Source organism: Fusarium vanettenii (genome assembly GCF_000151355.1).
Source record: "Fusarium vanettenii 77-13-4 chromosome 2 genomic scaffold NECHAsca_18_chr2_1_0, whole genome shotgun sequence".
Lineage (NCBI taxonomy): Eukaryota > Fungi > Ascomycota > Sordariomycetes > Hypocreales > Nectriaceae > Fusarium > Fusarium vanettenii.
This window is the reverse complement of record NW_003315867.1, coordinates 3,227,021-3,242,020: the sequence shown is the minus strand read 5'-3', so window position 1 is coordinate 3,242,020 and position 15,000 is coordinate 3,227,021. Positions and strand designations below refer to the sequence as shown.

Sequence of the window (15,000 nt, the reverse complement as noted above, 5' to 3'; positions counted from 1 at the left end):
CGAGTCGTCATCCGATATCCGGTTCAACTTCACGTTTCAATTGATTTCGTCAATTGAGCAACCATGAATGCTCCCAGTGGCCCGACCCGCGAGGCTTACAAGCACTCGATGGAGGAATGGCGCCAACAAGCTCTAGCTCAGCGCGACCAGTACCAACCGAGGGTGCAAGACCAGATCAACCGACTGTTCCATGAATACTCCCCTCCCTTCTACGTCTCGCTCATCGGGTACAAGCGCGATTGGAACCTCCTCGTTGCAACCTCTAGAGTCTCCGGATTTGCATCTACTCTCGGCCGTGAGCTAGAGGACCAAGAGGTTAAAGCAATCGCCGAGTACACCCTCAACAACATCCACAACAATGCCGCCGCCAAGTACATCACCGTCGGACTCGCCGCATACATGACCTACCGAGGCCGCAACACCTGGCAATTCCCATTTTACAAGCCCAAGCTAGGCGGTCGATTCAACCCCAACGAGGCGACGAGCATCTTTACCAACAAAAAGATCCACGGTCGATACCCACGATTCACATGGCACACGCTACGCTTCACGGCATACGCTGCCGTCACGATGCTCATGGTTGAGCCCATCTTCCGCACTGTCAACTTTATCCGAGTTGAGAGCGCCATGGCGCAGGATTCAAGGCTGGAGCAGTTCACCAAGGATGCCAGCAAGCGAGTCGAGCAGGTCATGGCCAATCCTACTTCAGCAAGGGTGCCTTTCAAGAAGACACCGAAGGAGGAGGGTTCGTGGGGCAACGAAGAAACCGATCGCTCAGAGCAGCCTCGCTACAACACTCCCTGGAACAGAACACAAGTCCCTACACAGCAGACACAGCAGAGTCAGTCTGATGATCATGATTGGGATGTCCTCGATGACGATGATGCTTCGCCCGTCGCCTCCTCCGCTCGAAATCAGCCCACCAGCTCCGTCTCTGGGTCAGCATGGGATCGCATTCGACAACAGTCTCAGCAGCCTCAGACTCAACAGGAACCTCGTGGTTGGGCACAGAAATCAGAGTCACAGAGTTGGGGAAACTCTTCAAATTCTAGCGACAGCTATTCGTTCAGCAACGCCGACGAGGAAAAGTCCCTACCTAAGGAACAAGCTCAACAAGAGTTTGACAAGCTTGTCGAGAGGGAGAGAAGAGGCGTCGATGAAGATAAGTGGGCACGTAGGTAACGATTTGTATTGTACTTGCTATGTATATTACCAGTCATTGGATTACTCCATAAATGAATGTATTGTACGGGTCTGGCGTCCTCTATTACTGCTTCACTTGATCAGTGACCTCAACTGGGTCAACTGCACCATCCTTCTTTTCGACCGTCGTTTCTAGGATACTCTCACCAGCCGTGTTGGCGACGAGTGTCTTTTCCTCCGCAGGCTTGTTCTCTTCAGGCTTGATCTCTTTGGGTGCTTCGGGTTGAGGTTCAGGCTCCTTGGATTCAGCTGCAGGCTGAGGTTCCACGGCGGGTTCTTGAGGAACAGGCTCTGCAGACTCAACCTCAACCTCCGGTGCAGGCTCTGGCTTTGCGGTCTCAGTCTCAGCCTGAACCACTTCAGGTTCGACCTCTGCAGGCTGTTCTACAGGCTCTGGAGCCCTGACCTCTGGCTGAGCCTCCTCCGATTTGACCTCTGGTTGTATCTCTGGCTCAACTTCTAGCTTAACCTCAGGCTTAACCTCGGGCTCAACCTCGGGCGTCTCGGGCACCAGAGAATCTCCAGACACAGACAGAGAACCCTCTGGGTCAATTGACCAAAGTGTCTGGGGAATTGAAAATGTCAAGGACGGCCCCGTAGATTTGACCGGCGCAGCGGGGCTTCGGGCCGGAGCTCGCCGTTGTGGACCCCGAGCGCGGCCCTTCCGGGCATCCGAAAGCGGGGCTTTTTCCTTCTCCTCGGTGACGTCCTCCTGAGGTTTCGTCTCTTCTTTCTTGGGAGCTTGAGGTCCAATTGCAAGACGCTTGTTCAGGTCGCTCATGAAACCTGCCTGCAGAGCAGCAATCTTGTTGCCGACGGGTCTGCTAGGCACTGGGGGCTTTGACTTGACATCCGGACGAGGAGGAATCTGAGGCTTTGGCTTGTCGGATACAGGTGGCTTTGGCTTTCCTTCGTCGCTCGGGGTCTTCTTGGGCTTGGGTCGATCAGGAACAGCCGGGCGGTCCTCTGTCTTTTTGGGGCGGGTTGGAATCTCGGGCTTCTTTTCCTCTGTGACCTCGGGCTTTTCCTCTGGGATCTCAGGCTTCTCCTCTAGGATCTCGGGCTTTTCCTCTGGCGTTTCAGAGACAGTAGCCTCGTACAGCTGACTCTCTGGAACATCTTCCCATACGTCTCGGCTAGGGAATCGCCGACCGGCAGAAGGTCTCTTCTTGGCGCTGAGGAAAGAGTCGGACTCTTTTGATTCCGTCCAAATAGGCTTTTCCTCGGCCTTGGGAATGTCGGTAGCACTCTCTTGTTCTGCAAGCTCCTCTTGCTTCTGAGCAAAGATGTGAGCAGGCGTCTTGGGTCGGTCCACGAACTTCTGTGCCTCGGGTTGCTCGTCTGGTGTTGAGACCTCGGCGGTATAATGCACACTGCTTGGAGCATCCTCCCAGACGTCCTTGCTGGGGAAGAAATGCCGGGCCTTTTCAGACGGCTTCTCAGGTGCTGGCTTTTCTGACTCCTTGGCTTCCTCGGGGAAAAGAGGTTCGTACTCCTTGACATCATCCAGAGGAGAAGGAACAAACTCTTGATCGTTGTTCTTGTAGATGCTGGTAGGTCGGCTCTTGGGCCTACTTGATCGACTCAAGGGTCGGCTGGTGGGTTCCTCCAACTCACCGGCGCTACCTCGACGTTCAGGAGGGGGGTGGACGGCAGGCTGCTGGTGGAAGTTGCCCTCCTTCTCAACTTCATCGGGAGCGAGAATAGGCGCAGTGTACTCGTGATCCTCATCATCGGCAGCAGGTTCCTCATCACCATAGGAGCGATATTCAGGATGCTTGGGGTCGTCAACATGAACAGTGCTCTCACCGTCGGGACCAGTAATCTCCGACTTGAACGAGAGAGGCTGAATCTTGTCGGCGGCTACAGAAGCGGGACGAGGAGACAGACGAGAAGCATACTCTTCACTGGCCTGGAAGCCGACCTCCTCGGTGGGAGTAGATTTATACTCGGAGGCTGAAGTTGTTAGTCAAGTTTTGCCAAGCAGTATCAAACTTACCGAGGCCGGATCCACGACTCCGCGTGTCCCTGACGAGCTTGTTCAGATCGTTACTGCTGAGGGCATAGTCGTTCTGGCGATCATGCAGAGGTGTTTTGTGCTCCCTCTTCAGCGCATCAGGATGCTTGTCGTAGTAATCCTTTTCCAGCTTGTCCTGGGGCGCAACTCCGTGGCCATGAAGACCGTAGCTGCCAGGAGGTCCACCACGAGAGCTGTGCTTGCGGTGGTGGTGCTTCTTGGACTCATCAGAACCAGGAGCGGGCGAAGGAGCCTGGACATCACCGAGATGTGGGTTCATAGGAACGCGCTGGCCAATCTCGGGGATGCCCTGCTCATCCTCAATCTCGGGTCGGCCTTCGCTGGCCGAAAAGCTTGTGCTGGCCTTCTTCTTGACACCGTCGCGAGAGGTGGGACGGCCAATGCCGAAAGAGGCGGCCTTGTCAGAGTCGGTGCGGGTGACGGCCTGGACGCGCTGCTTGGCGCTGTGGGCAGGAAGCGACGGCTTGGGGGCATGAAGCTTCAGGTCTTTGGCAACAGTGCGAGTTTGTTCAGGTGCAGCAGCTTGGGGCTTCTCTCCAGTCTCCTCCTCTTCAGCCTTGAGCTCGTTGGCGATAGAGCTGTATTCGAGACCCTCCTGACCGATGGAGGGCATTGGGACGCTGCCGGAGCGGTCAATGGGGTCCTGCTCCTGGGCATTGTCGTTGGGGCTGAAGCGGAGAGTCTTGGGGCTCTTTTGGGGGATACCCTCGTTGAACGGTGACGGGGCGAAGCGGTCGGGGTTGGGGGATATCGAGCGGTCGAAACGCTTGCTAGGACGGGGAGGAATCTTGGGAGGTGATAAATCGTCCTTGTCCTTGACAGGACGGGGCGGGATGGCGGGTGTTTGCATGGCTGCAGCAGTCATGTCGATGTGAAGAAGCTCAAGCGAGCGAGGTGGGCGGTATAAGCTGAGCTGACTGATGGGTCAGAGCTGGGCAATCAGCACAAGGTTCACTGGGGGAGTCAATTGAGTCAGGAAAACCAATTCACAGGACACCAGGGAAAGACGGGTATTTGAGCTTCAGCCATTCAGTTCCACTGGCTTGGCCGCGAGCTTATCGTGGTCATCGGATCCACGGTTCACGGCGCTATAAAGATAGGGACCATGACAGGACAGGAACGGAACATGGTGCAGCGCCCACTTGCATGCGCCCGCACACCGCAGGTGAGGACTTACCGATTGAAGTGGAGGTGAGGTGAGGGTGAAGTATGGATCCTGGGGTAGACTGTAGGATAAGGGAAGGGGTTCAATGGACAAAGAAACACGAAATCCAACACGTTCCTGGCCAATTACTTATATCCTGGTCTCTCAACAGAAGCTGAACGTCCAGGTGACGACTTGTGCCACTAAGCTGGTGACCTTGGTTGTCGTCACTAGAAAGGGTGAAAACAGGGATGAATGGCGCCAAGTAGGGTCATGATAATCGCACTGTGAGCGTTGATGTTGGGATAGAACCTTTTTGCCAAATGCTTTGCCGATTTCAATTGTATTCTTGGTGTCTGCTCATTACGAACTGGCTGCTTTCGTTGTTATCACGTTGTTTTCAGTCTAGAATGTCTTTCCTTGAATCCCAACAACTGAGACCATACAGTGTGTCACCCCGCATGAATCAACGGAAACGGTCTTGATCAAGCAAAAAAAGTCTTCAAACCTGAAGCGTTTTGACAAGCAATTCCCTGTCCCTGTACTTCCAGACGACCGACAGTACATCACCTCCATCATACAGTGCATCCCGGATGTCCATGTCCATCATGGGCGGAGTCCTGCAGGTATCCCCACCGATCGAAGCCGCGCAACTAGCTCGAATGATGCTCGTCCATGGGAGTTTGAGGGAATGACGCTTACTCGACGGCGTCCTACTGGACGATGCGGTGAACGGAACGGTTGTCGTCTGACCGGCAGGCTTTCTGCTGGAAGCTGAAAGTACCTACAAGCACAAGCATTGAGATTCGGATTGTGACTCCCCTCGAACCATTCCGGACCCATAAACCTGTACACCACCTCGACCGGTTGCTGGCCGTGCCTCGCAAAAAAACTCTGTTCCCCTGACGCTTTCAAATTCTCCAGTCGAATCATATCCCATCCCGCTGCCCGCCCTCACCGTGATGCCAGACATCCATCTCGAGTCCCATCATGACGCCATCCACCAAAGCTCCTGTTGACCGAGGCAGTTGACCGAGGGGTAGACCGGCCCGGGTCGTTACCCTGTAGAGATAATCGTAATAGCAAAATGTAATCGACATTCCATGCTCAGCTTCACCCCTCTTCCATCAAGAGCAGCCTGCAGGTTGGCAACGCCACGACCAGGCCAGGCCGGTAACCTCCTTGCACCGAGTCCCGTCTGGAGCTGTCTCGATGCTGCCGCTTCCCCACTTTCAATAGCATCAACCTAACCTCTAGTGGCAGGCTTGCGAGTTCTGCACATCACGAGTTACTATCCGATAGCTGTCCTTTGTCCGAATAGCTTAACGCCGCCATTGACTATTTGGGCAAGCTGCAGCATGTGACCGAGGAATTGGTCTATCAAATGTGTCAATCGGTCTGTTGTACAACTGCTGAGCACTCTAGCTCAGTCAAGCTCTAGTAACGTCTGCTTTTGCATTCCATGAACGTGAATCAATTTACATCTAAACTCGAACAAGCACCAACCCTCAAAACACTACAAGCGTAACCGTTCCTCATCCCAGACGCCGAATTCCAGCCGGGTATACAGGTCACCGGAGTAACCGTAAATCATTGAGTACCATCACCCATAACCACGCGGATACATTGCCGCAGTCTCGTCTCCCTCGATCGTTGCCGTCGCGTTCGGTCTGGAGCAGCATTACACAATCATCTGCGCAACACCGGCGCCTCCGAGGGTCTTGCTGCCGACAAAGGCCTGGCCCTTGATGCCGGCAAGGAGATAGCAGAGGGCAGCGATCAGCAAAAAGACGGCGGCGGCAATCAGACTGCTGGCGCCAGAAACGTTGCTGACAAACTGCAGCGTGGACATGACACCGTAGGCTCCGGCGCGCATGTAGTTGGTCGAGATCTTGCGGATAACTTCGTCAAACTTGCCCGAGGTTGGGCAGATTCGGAGGAGCAGGGGAACCTCGATGAATAGGATGACGAATGCCGACGCACTGAGATGTTAGTTATGATTGCGTAAAGGACCGGTCGACGTACATTGCGAGTGCGCAAAAGATGATGCGGACGGGGTTGAATGAAAAGATGTTGGCGATTCCCACTGCCAAGCAGATGATCATGGACAAGATGCCAATCCTGGATTGTCAGTGTCGTTCGGTGTAGATCGTCGCGGCATCAAGCATACCATTGTCCATAAATGCCTGCACTCAGGTTAGCATCTGCGTGTCTCGAGCATCATGATAGAGCCACATACTAAAGTTGCGCGTCTGAAACTCCTCCTTGAGCGTCATCTTGACGGCTTACGTCGCTCGTATTCGGGGATGTAGAGGGTAGTGCGCACGATAAAGGGCGCTGTCGAGGAGGAAACAATCCGATGTATCGATAGAGCGAATCCGATCGAGTATTCGTGCGTGGGCGGGTGAAGCGAGCGTTGCGACGTGTGTGGTGATGTGATGTTGCAAGATGTAGGTTGATGTAAAGATGCACGTAGCCTTTTCGCAAGGAGCTGCTGCTGCTCCAATTTTGAGGCGGCGCAGGCTTGGCTGTCAATAGAAGCAAGTGGAGGTTACGGGGCGACCACCCGTTGCTGGCGGCGGCGGGAGGGCTCTGATTGGCCTAGCGGGCGTTGACTGTAGGGGACTTGTAGGGGACTTGCCGGGTTGAGGCCCTGTCGGCGAGGTTGTTGAGACAGTAGTGATGACGGTTAATCACTGTCGCGACCCTGGATTTATAGGAATCGAATCTCATCTTTGATTGAATCTCTTATTCGGATAGAATTCGTCGTATTTTGCCGTATTCCAAGGCAGCCAGTTCTTCAAAAAGTGTGATGTACGTAGAGAATTACGCGGCATCGCGGCACTGGGCCAAGCCTCAAGCTGACGAGCCAAGAAGATACCCTACACGAGGGTCTCGAGATGCTTGGCATTCGATTGTGGCCCATCAAAGGTGGCACTGCTGTGGTTAATGTTGCTGCCTTTGTCTGAAGCAATTCCAATCATGCATTTGAGACAGTCAGCTCCACGGATCGGCATGTGACTGCGTGACCTAACAACCGCCAAGTAATCTAGGTTACAGGTAAAGAATTACACTTATATTTGTAGTATTATCAATCTACCATCTATATGATCATATCCATGCGATTCAGCATCTCTGTATGCCCTCCAGCCCTATCGAGTTCAAGATGCGCAGCATAAGCGATATCGCACCCATGTGCTCAAGTGGAGATTCCGTATCCCCGCGACGATGTGCCCATTACATCATCTTCAACACCACCCATCACCGACGAAGCGAAGCCGTTAGTGCTTAAGCTTGGAACATAGTCTTAGTCTGAAGGTGCTCGAGGTCACTCTGCAAGATGACTTATACCATTCTTTCCGACGACCAGGTCAATTCCATCCTGGAGGGCCTCACCGTGGATGAGCTTGAAGAGTTTCGCCACGTTCTGGCTTCATCACTCCACGAATTCTCGACTGGCGTTCCAGCTCTCGAGGCCGCTTACCAGCAACCGAATCGTATCTCGACTACTCATCCTGAAACTCAAGCCAGGACGCTGTATATGCCCTCTTGCGCTCCATGTGGCATGGGCTGTAAAGGTGGGTTTATTCCTCAGTGTTGAACTATGTTGACTGGGTCCAGTCATCTCCTTGACCACCGCAGAAGCTTCTCAGGAGGCTGATTCTAAACCTATTACTCCTACGGGAGTTGTCAACTTGTTTAGACCAGATGGATCACCACTAGGCATCGTTCATGCCAGTGCCCTCACTGCTTTCCGCACAGCTCTCGCATCAACTTGTCTACTGGCCCGTCGTGGCCATGTCAAGACCCTGACTGTATTTGGAAGCGGTCTACAGGCATACTGGCATATCAGATTGGCCCTCATGATGCGAGGTCACACCATCAAGCACGTTCACATCATCAACCGTCGATGGTCTGAAAATGCAACTAGTCTCTTGAAGAAATTCGCCAGCATCCCACCTGAGATCAAGGAAAGGGAGGGTTGGACCGACGTCAAGTTTGGACTCTTGATCCCCGCGTTTCACGAGTACAATCGCCTCCTGAAGGAGCAGATGCGGGATGCGGATGTCATCTACTGCTGCACTTCATCACAAGAGGACCTATTTGATGCATCCATTCTGACATCTCACGAAGGGCGGAAAAAGGGACGGCTGATTATTGCTGTTGGAAGTTATACGCCTGAGATGAGGGAATTGCCCGATGATCTTCTTCAACTGGCCGTCAAGCAGTATGATAAACCTCACCGACACTATCACAAGCACGCACCTGAAGGTGGTGTGATTGTAGTCGACAACATCAAAGGTGTCCTCAAGGAAGCGGGTGAGATCATTGCAGCTAAAATCGGGCCTAATCAGCTGGTCGAGTAAGTCATCCCTCGAATTCATAACCATTCTAACACATTCAGGCTTGGAGAACTTGTCATGCTTCATCGTCAAGCCCTAGAAGAATCCGACGACCCCATCAGCAGCCAGACATCACTTGCCTCGGATGATAGGTTCGACCATGGCAGGTCTTCCATTTCCACAGTCTTTGGAAGCGATGCTCCATCTAGTCCTAGTTCAGTCAGCTCAGACCCTCGCAAGTCTGGATCCATATTTCACTTCCGAAAAGGTTCCAACAGCTCTTTGGATAAAGAAAAGGGGAAGAATGAGGACCATCTCGTGCGGTGGCTGCGAGACGGGACGGTAATCTACAAGAGTGTTGGCCTTGGACTCATGGATCTCGTCGTGGGCATGCACTTGGTCGAGGTTGCAAACGAAAAGCACATTGGAACGGTTATAAAAGGATTTTGACATGAATTTCAAAGCTAGATATACATAGGTATCGTACACTACTCAGCCACCCAGATAGCAGCCATTCCCATACCAGTTCCCACACACATGGACGTCGCACCAACCCTCTGGCCCGTCCGCTTCAGCTCATACAGCAGAGTAGAGACTTGTCGGGCACCGGTGCATCCCAGGGGGTGGCCGAATGCAATGGCACCTCCCTTGGGGTTGATCTTCTCCTGAGGAATGCCAAGCTCGTTGGCGCACCACAGGCACTGGCTGGCAAAGGCCTCGTTGATCTCCCAGATATCAACGTCATCCTTGGAGATGCCGGCCTGCTCGAGAGCCTTGGGGATGGCCTTCCAGGGGCCCTGGCCCATCAGGAGGGGCTTGACGCCGACGACCGAGGCGCAGACGTACTTGCCGAGGATCTTCTGTCCAAGCTTCTCAGCGGTGGAACGCTTCATGAGAAGGACAGCGGCAGCACCGTCCGAGATCTGACTGGCGTTGCCAGCGTGGATAGAACCATCCTTGGCAAAGGCGGGTCGAATCTTGCCCAGAGACTCGGCAGTGATGCCATCTCGGACACCATCATCCCTGGAGACGGTAATCTCCTTGATGTTACCCTCCTTGTCCTCAACCTTGACCTTGAGAGGGGCAATCTCCTCATCAAACAGACCAGCCTTTTGAGCCTTGACTGCTTTTTGGTATGAAGAGGCAGCGAAAGCGTCTTGGGCAGCGCGAGTAATGCCCAGGTCCTTGGCCATCTGCTCTGACAAGACACCCATGGGGACCTTGCAGTTGGCAGCCTCGGGGTGGCTCTCGAGAAGCTCTGAGAATTCGGTAACGGCGCCAGGTCTAAACCGTTAGCAGTGTTGGTGTCAATAGTCAAGCAACTTACCCGTATTGCAGCGACATGCTCTCAACACCAGCTCCAATGCCAATATCAATCATGCCAGTCTTGATCTGGTTGGCCACATCGACGGTGGCTTGCAGACCGGAGGAGCACTGTCGGTTGAGGGATCGAACGGCGATGGACTCGGGGAAGCCAGCAGCCAGACTAGCAGCGCGCATCTCGGTGGCACCGCCGCCGGGAGCCAGAACGGTACCGACGCATAGATCCTCGACGAGGGCGGGGTTGATCTTGGAACGGTCGAGGATGGCCTTGAGGACGCCAGTGATGAGGTCAGCAGCCTGGGTGTCCTTGAAGCCTCCCTTGCCACCCTTTGTGAATGCGCTTCGACAGGCGGCAGTGACGACAATCTGATTTGTTAGAATCTGTAAACTATGCGATGCGACTCAAGAACATACATCATCAGGGTGCTTCTCCAGGATCTTGTCGCGACCGCCGGCGGTCGGGTTACCAGAGATCTGGCCGCCAATTTGAGAGATTCGATCGATAGCTGTTGCGCGTCAGCGAGGATACTGCCAGAACTGGGATCACAACATACCACCCATTTTGATTTACTAGGAGTTTAAAGTGACGAGTTCAAGAATCAAGAGCGACGACTGATTAATATACAAGATGGTCTCGGGACCTCGGATGTTGTCAAGGTCAGAGTCGCAACAGGTCGAGTCAAGACCCGCCGACCGAGGCATCTCGTCGCCCCAGGCTTGGCGGTTCTAGCGCCACATTTTAGCGCCTTTCACATGCCAGATCCCCCAGCTTTCGGCGGGGAAGACCCCAAGATGGTTCTGGAGAGTTGCGTCACAAGGACAGAAGCTGATTGTCAGCGGTCAAGATGTGGCATTCTAAGCAATCCACGAGGAGCACGTGGTATTACCCAGATTCACAAGGAAATGGAAAAGAACCGAGTTTCGATTGGGCCTGAACGAACGCAAAGGGATCCGTGGATATCAAGATAACAAAACAACCAACTCCAACCAAGCCAAGCCAAATCATACTGCGTTCCAAACTGCAAATCATTAACCTTAACACTCGCTCCATGCCCACTCTGAAGGTGCTGGACTCCGTGATCCATCGTTGAATGACACTATTGAGTACATGTCCGAGTTGGAACCAGAGTCGTCTGCCGAGGTCGAACCACCAGGTAATTCCAGTAGAGGAGGATTTACCCTGATCGTTGGAACCGACGATGGAATATTCAGATGTAATGGCGGTCTTTGCGGCTCCGGCGATGTCGGCGATGAAGGTGTAAAACCCCTAGACCAGCCAGGATGAAGCAACAGGCTGTTGTCGACCGAGGCATGGCCTGGGTCTGGGGTAGATGATCTCGGACCTGCAGCGGCACGGGTTAGCGTCTGCCGAGAATGACATGGGATGAAAACTTGCCTGTGTTCTTAATCAGACCAAGCGAAGTGAGTGCTTCAACACCCAAGGTGACGCTGAATCGTCGATCTGAAAACTTGCGGATGGGCAAATTTAATGTTCTCTTGGTGCTTCCGACCTTTTCCACATCAACCACGTCGAGAGTGCACCAGAAATTGCTCCCTCGTGTTTCTAATCTCATCGTGGGAGTGGGCCTAAAAGCAACCCTCCAATTGTTGACAAAATCCTCATCAACGGCGCTGGTTTTTTCCCTGGGACAACATTTGGCGATGCATGGCACATTGGCTCTGTGAATCTTGAGCGTGATGCGTATCATGTCTCCGTCTTTGACACGGGATGGGGCCGGTTGAGGAGTTGAAAAGAGTGGCGATGTTGGCGACGTTGGAGATGGCGATTCACTTGGCATCGGAGAGGGAAAGTCCATCATGGTGACATCTGGACTGAGAATCTCTAGCTCTGGAACACGTCTCTGTGATCGAGCGCTTCTGGAGGCTTCCAACTCGTTGCATAGCCTTGTAATATCTTCCAACGGACCGTTCATCGAGCCGATGGACGAGGCTCTCCTACTTCTAGGAGACCTCGCCCCTTGGTCAAAGATCTGATCGAGGACAGCTAACGCCTGGCGTCGATGGTGTCTATTGGGGCGGTTTGGGTTCCGTTGCCGGACAGCGGACAACCTCATTGCGAACTTCTGGGTTGGGTGAGATTAGGCAGCGGAAGTCGTACACTTTTAAAGGTTTTCAAACGCTGCGGTCGAGATGGCGAGGCGGGAAACGTAAAATTCTCCAGATTTTTTTAATCAAGTGCGGGCATTGCTCGATTTATGAATTTGAATTTGAAAGTGTCTACGAGATGTTCGGTGGGCTTTATGTTGTGACATGATTCTCATTGTCTTTGATGTTATCCATCCATACCAAGGCAACAGCTCCGCACCGAATGTGCACTTCTTTTTATTATCCAGTCAAAGTCCTGGAGTCAGTCCAGACCGCTTCTCCAGCGGCACAAGGCAGATTGTCGATTGGCCATTTAACACACACCAAAATCATGCTTAAACGAGAAATAGATCGGTTTCGGTACTTGAATCACACAGCCCGTATGGTCCGATAGTAGGCTGTGCTCTCGCCGAGGTGCGCTTGATGGTGATTCGGAGAATGTGCACTTTGGGCATCAAATCACTCACAATTCCACTGTTTGATGCAATCCACAGCCACGTTGCCTTATCGCCTAGGCAAGGCAACCAATATGCCTTGGACTGCGGGAAAATGCGTCGAGAGCCTCATATCTCGGGCGTAGGCTCTCAAGCGAACCCCTCTAGAATGAGGCTCGCGATTGTCCACGTCAACCTCTATCGTCTTTCTTGAGCCTCATCGTCCGCAGATGCCGAGAATCTTTTCTTCGTACTACCTTGAAATATGCCGTTGTGTTCCCTACTTCTGCTGTCTTGATAGAGCTTCACTATACTTTATATCATCTCCAGTCGCATCATTTACCCAGTCTCGGTGTCAAGTCCAGCTTGCCACAAATGGACTTTCTCGAACACTTTGGGTCTGTAAATACAGGGCAATGCTCCTCGATGGACAAATTCTGTCGACCCGGTATTATTGGCTCTTTGGCCCCCAACTTGCCCCGATCTTCGGAGATGCAATGTCTAACGAGAAAGTCGGCTGCGGACTCGCCTTGTTATGTGGCGGTCAAGGTAGGTGTTCTCGATGGTGACTGGATTCAACTAACTTTTCAAGGCTTTGTTTCCAGGCCGGTTGCTTGCATCAAGCCCTGAGAAGAATCGGTGTCGAAGGAGACAGTCGAAGGGATCTCTCCGGATGAGTTGGGTGAGGAGCCAGAGAAAGCATCCACCTGGAGAGTGTCGACCGAGGCAGACACCAGAGAAGACAGAGGACAAAAAGGAAGATGCCGGGTCAAACACTGACCCTAAGCCCGACAAGGGACAATACGTTGACAATTACGAGCAGAGCACTGGGGAATATAAACTGGAAAGCTTACAGGACGGACTCAAGTCCTTGTCTATTAGCGACAGCCGTCCCAGGACCATCAACCCTTCCATCGAAGATGCCTTCATCTCAGGAGAGGCCTTGACTCCTCCTGACATTGAGTATTTTGAGGATGAGACTGATGACTATTGGACATGGGACCCAGAGAAGCTGCAGTTTAAACACTGGGATGAGCAAGACAAAGAGTGGGTATACTTCCCCGAGATCTTTGACTGAGCTGGGATGGATATATGCAGCCTTGATTAATACTATCAACTCTTAATTTCTACTCCTTTACACCCCGTTCTCATGCTCCGCTGTCACTCGCCGTCAACTCCATTGCAACTCCACTGTTAATGACTTAAATCTTGTTCTCTGCCGGCTTCTCCACAGGCTTGTCGTCAGGCGAAAAGCTCAAGCTGATGCTGTTGACGCAGTGACGCTCATCAGTGGGCGTGTCGTAACCCTCGCCCTTGAACACATGTCCGAGATGGCCACCGCAATTGGCACAAACAATCTCGGTGCGTGCCATGCCAAAGGTGCGGTCCTCGTGGCGGACGACGGCCCCGGGGATGCTGTCAAAGTAGGCGGGCCACCCGCATCCGGAGCTGAACTTGTGGCTGGCCTTGTACAGCGGAGCGTTGCAGCCGGCGCAGCTGTAGACGCCCTGCTCGGGGTAATGCTTGTCGTAGGTGCCCGAGCCAGGAGCTTCGGTGCCCTTTTCACGGAGGATGCGGAATTGTTCTGTCTTTGTTAGTACAGTAGTGAAGCGGACTGAGAGGTCAAGTACCTTTGTTGAGGACGGCCCGCCACTCGTCGTTGCTGCGTTTATCGGGATACGACATGTCGGAGGATTTGGAAGAGCTTGAGCCAAACAGAGCACTCAGAAATGAAATACCAGACATGGAACGGAGGGGAACTGGACGAGATGGAATATGAGGTATGCGTGTAGGTCTCCTAGCAATGTTGGAGAATGAATAGATGAGTGTGGATAAGAATGAGAAGCGCATTGGCAATGGTGATGATGAACTCTTATATCTTCTTCAGGTGAAGCTCATGGTCGAGGGTAGCGTTTTACAGCGTATTGATGTCTTACCCGCAGCGACGTGACAAATCATTGTGTGGAATCGAGGAATAGTTGCATCATAGGTAATTGACTCGGCGCAGCACAGCCACTAGCCATGCGTATCGTTAGCTGTAACGGCTCAGCCCAGAGAATTCCAAATCCCGAACTGATGGGAATGATCTGTCAGGAATGCATGGATATTAATGTTAAAGTGATATTAAAGTGTGGCTGAGCCGGATCATCCGTCTCAAAGTTCCGTTGGGAAACTGAAAGAAAAATGCATCTATTCACATGCGTATTCATCAATGAATCAATGCCTGCAATCACCAACCTTTATCATCAACCTTGTCCTCAGCAATCCCAACCACTGCTGCAACTGTGGCGGTGCACACAGGGGTACTAATTACTGTCCTGGGCTGCCACTAACGCTGGGCAGCTAAACCGCTGTACACTGACCACCTTGGCACCTCCCTACCTCCAGGCCGCCATCATCCATCGATCA

The 15,000-nt window shown here is 52.8% G+C and overlaps 5 protein-coding genes across 5 annotated transcripts; 1 reads left to right on the top strand and 4 right to left on the bottom strand.

The window, feature by feature from the left end:
* Window positions 1-41: 41 nt before the first annotated feature.
* Window positions 42-4,106, bottom strand: NECHADRAFT_66743 (uncharacterized protein; the record flags this gene model as incomplete). The annotated part of the gene is made up of 2 exons (XM_003046144.1): window positions 42-3,159; window positions 3,203-4,106. 2 exons carry the CDS (start codon window positions 4,104-4,106, stop codon window positions 1,268-1,270), a joined length of 2,796 nt encoding a protein of 931 aa, XP_003046190.1. The 3' UTR covers window positions 42-1,267.
* Window positions 4,107-5,827: 1,721 nt separating this feature from the next.
* Window positions 5,828-6,780, bottom strand: NECHADRAFT_58502 (uncharacterized protein). Its single transcript, XM_003046143.1, has 4 exons — window positions 6,625-6,780; window positions 6,556-6,571; window positions 6,411-6,506; window positions 5,828-6,367 (listed from the first exon to the last, which is right to left on the bottom strand). Exons 1-4 carry the CDS (start codon window positions 6,659-6,661, stop codon window positions 6,067-6,069), a joined length of 450 nt encoding a protein of 149 aa, XP_003046189.1. The 5' UTR covers window positions 6,662-6,780; the 3' UTR covers window positions 5,828-6,066.
* Window positions 6,781-7,725: 945 nt separating this feature from the next.
* Window positions 7,726-9,178, top strand: NECHADRAFT_34345 (uncharacterized protein; the record flags this gene model as incomplete). The annotated part of the gene is made up of 3 exons (XM_003046720.1): window positions 7,726-7,963; window positions 8,007-8,748; window positions 8,791-9,178. 3 exons carry the CDS (start codon window positions 7,726-7,728, stop codon window positions 9,176-9,178), a joined length of 1,368 nt encoding a protein of 455 aa, XP_003046766.1.
* Window positions 9,155-10,646, bottom strand: NECHADRAFT_58500 (uncharacterized protein). Its single transcript, XM_003046142.1, has 5 exons — window positions 10,606-10,646; window positions 10,466-10,557; window positions 10,056-10,417; window positions 10,003-10,012; window positions 9,155-9,912 (listed from the first exon to the last, which is right to left on the bottom strand). Exons 1-5 carry the CDS (start codon window positions 10,610-10,612, stop codon window positions 9,217-9,219), a joined length of 1,167 nt encoding a protein of 388 aa, XP_003046188.1. The 5' UTR covers window positions 10,613-10,646; the 3' UTR covers window positions 9,155-9,216.
* Window positions 10,647-13,678: 3,032 nt separating this feature from the next.
* Window positions 13,679-14,466, bottom strand: NECHADRAFT_73488 (uncharacterized protein). The gene is made up of 2 exons (XM_003046141.1): window positions 14,223-14,466; window positions 13,679-14,176 (listed from the first exon to the last, which is right to left on the bottom strand). The coding sequence occupies exons 1-2, from the start codon at window positions 14,275-14,277 to the stop codon at window positions 13,794-13,796; spliced, it is 438 nt and encodes a 145-aa protein (XP_003046187.1). The 5' UTR covers window positions 14,278-14,466; the 3' UTR covers window positions 13,679-13,793.
* Between the last annotated feature and the right edge of the window lie 534 nt (window positions 14,467-15,000).

Excerpts from the sequence above, each read along its gene's own strand:
- NECHADRAFT_58500 (XM_003046142.1), bottom strand. Across the intron at positions 10,418-10,465 it reads TGGAGAAGCACCCTGATGAT|ATTGTCGTCACTGCCGCCTG; the intron begins GTATGTTCTTGA and ends CTAACAAATCAG.
- NECHADRAFT_58502 (XM_003046143.1), bottom strand. The coding sequence starts at position 6,661 with ATGACGCTCAAGGAGGAGTTTCAGACGCGCAACTTTA. Across the intron at positions 6,368-6,410 it reads ATCTTTTGCGCACTCGCAAT|TGCGTCGGCATTCGTCATCC; the intron begins GTACGTCGACCG and ends CTAACATCTCAG.
- NECHADRAFT_73488 (XM_003046141.1), bottom strand. The coding sequence starts at position 14,277 with ATGTCGTATCCCGATAAACGCAGCAACGACGAGTGGCGGGCCGTCCTC. Across the intron at positions 14,177-14,222 it reads GCGGGCCGTCCTCAACAAAG|AACAATTCCGCATCCTCCGT; the intron begins GTACTTGACCTC and ends TAACAAAGACAG.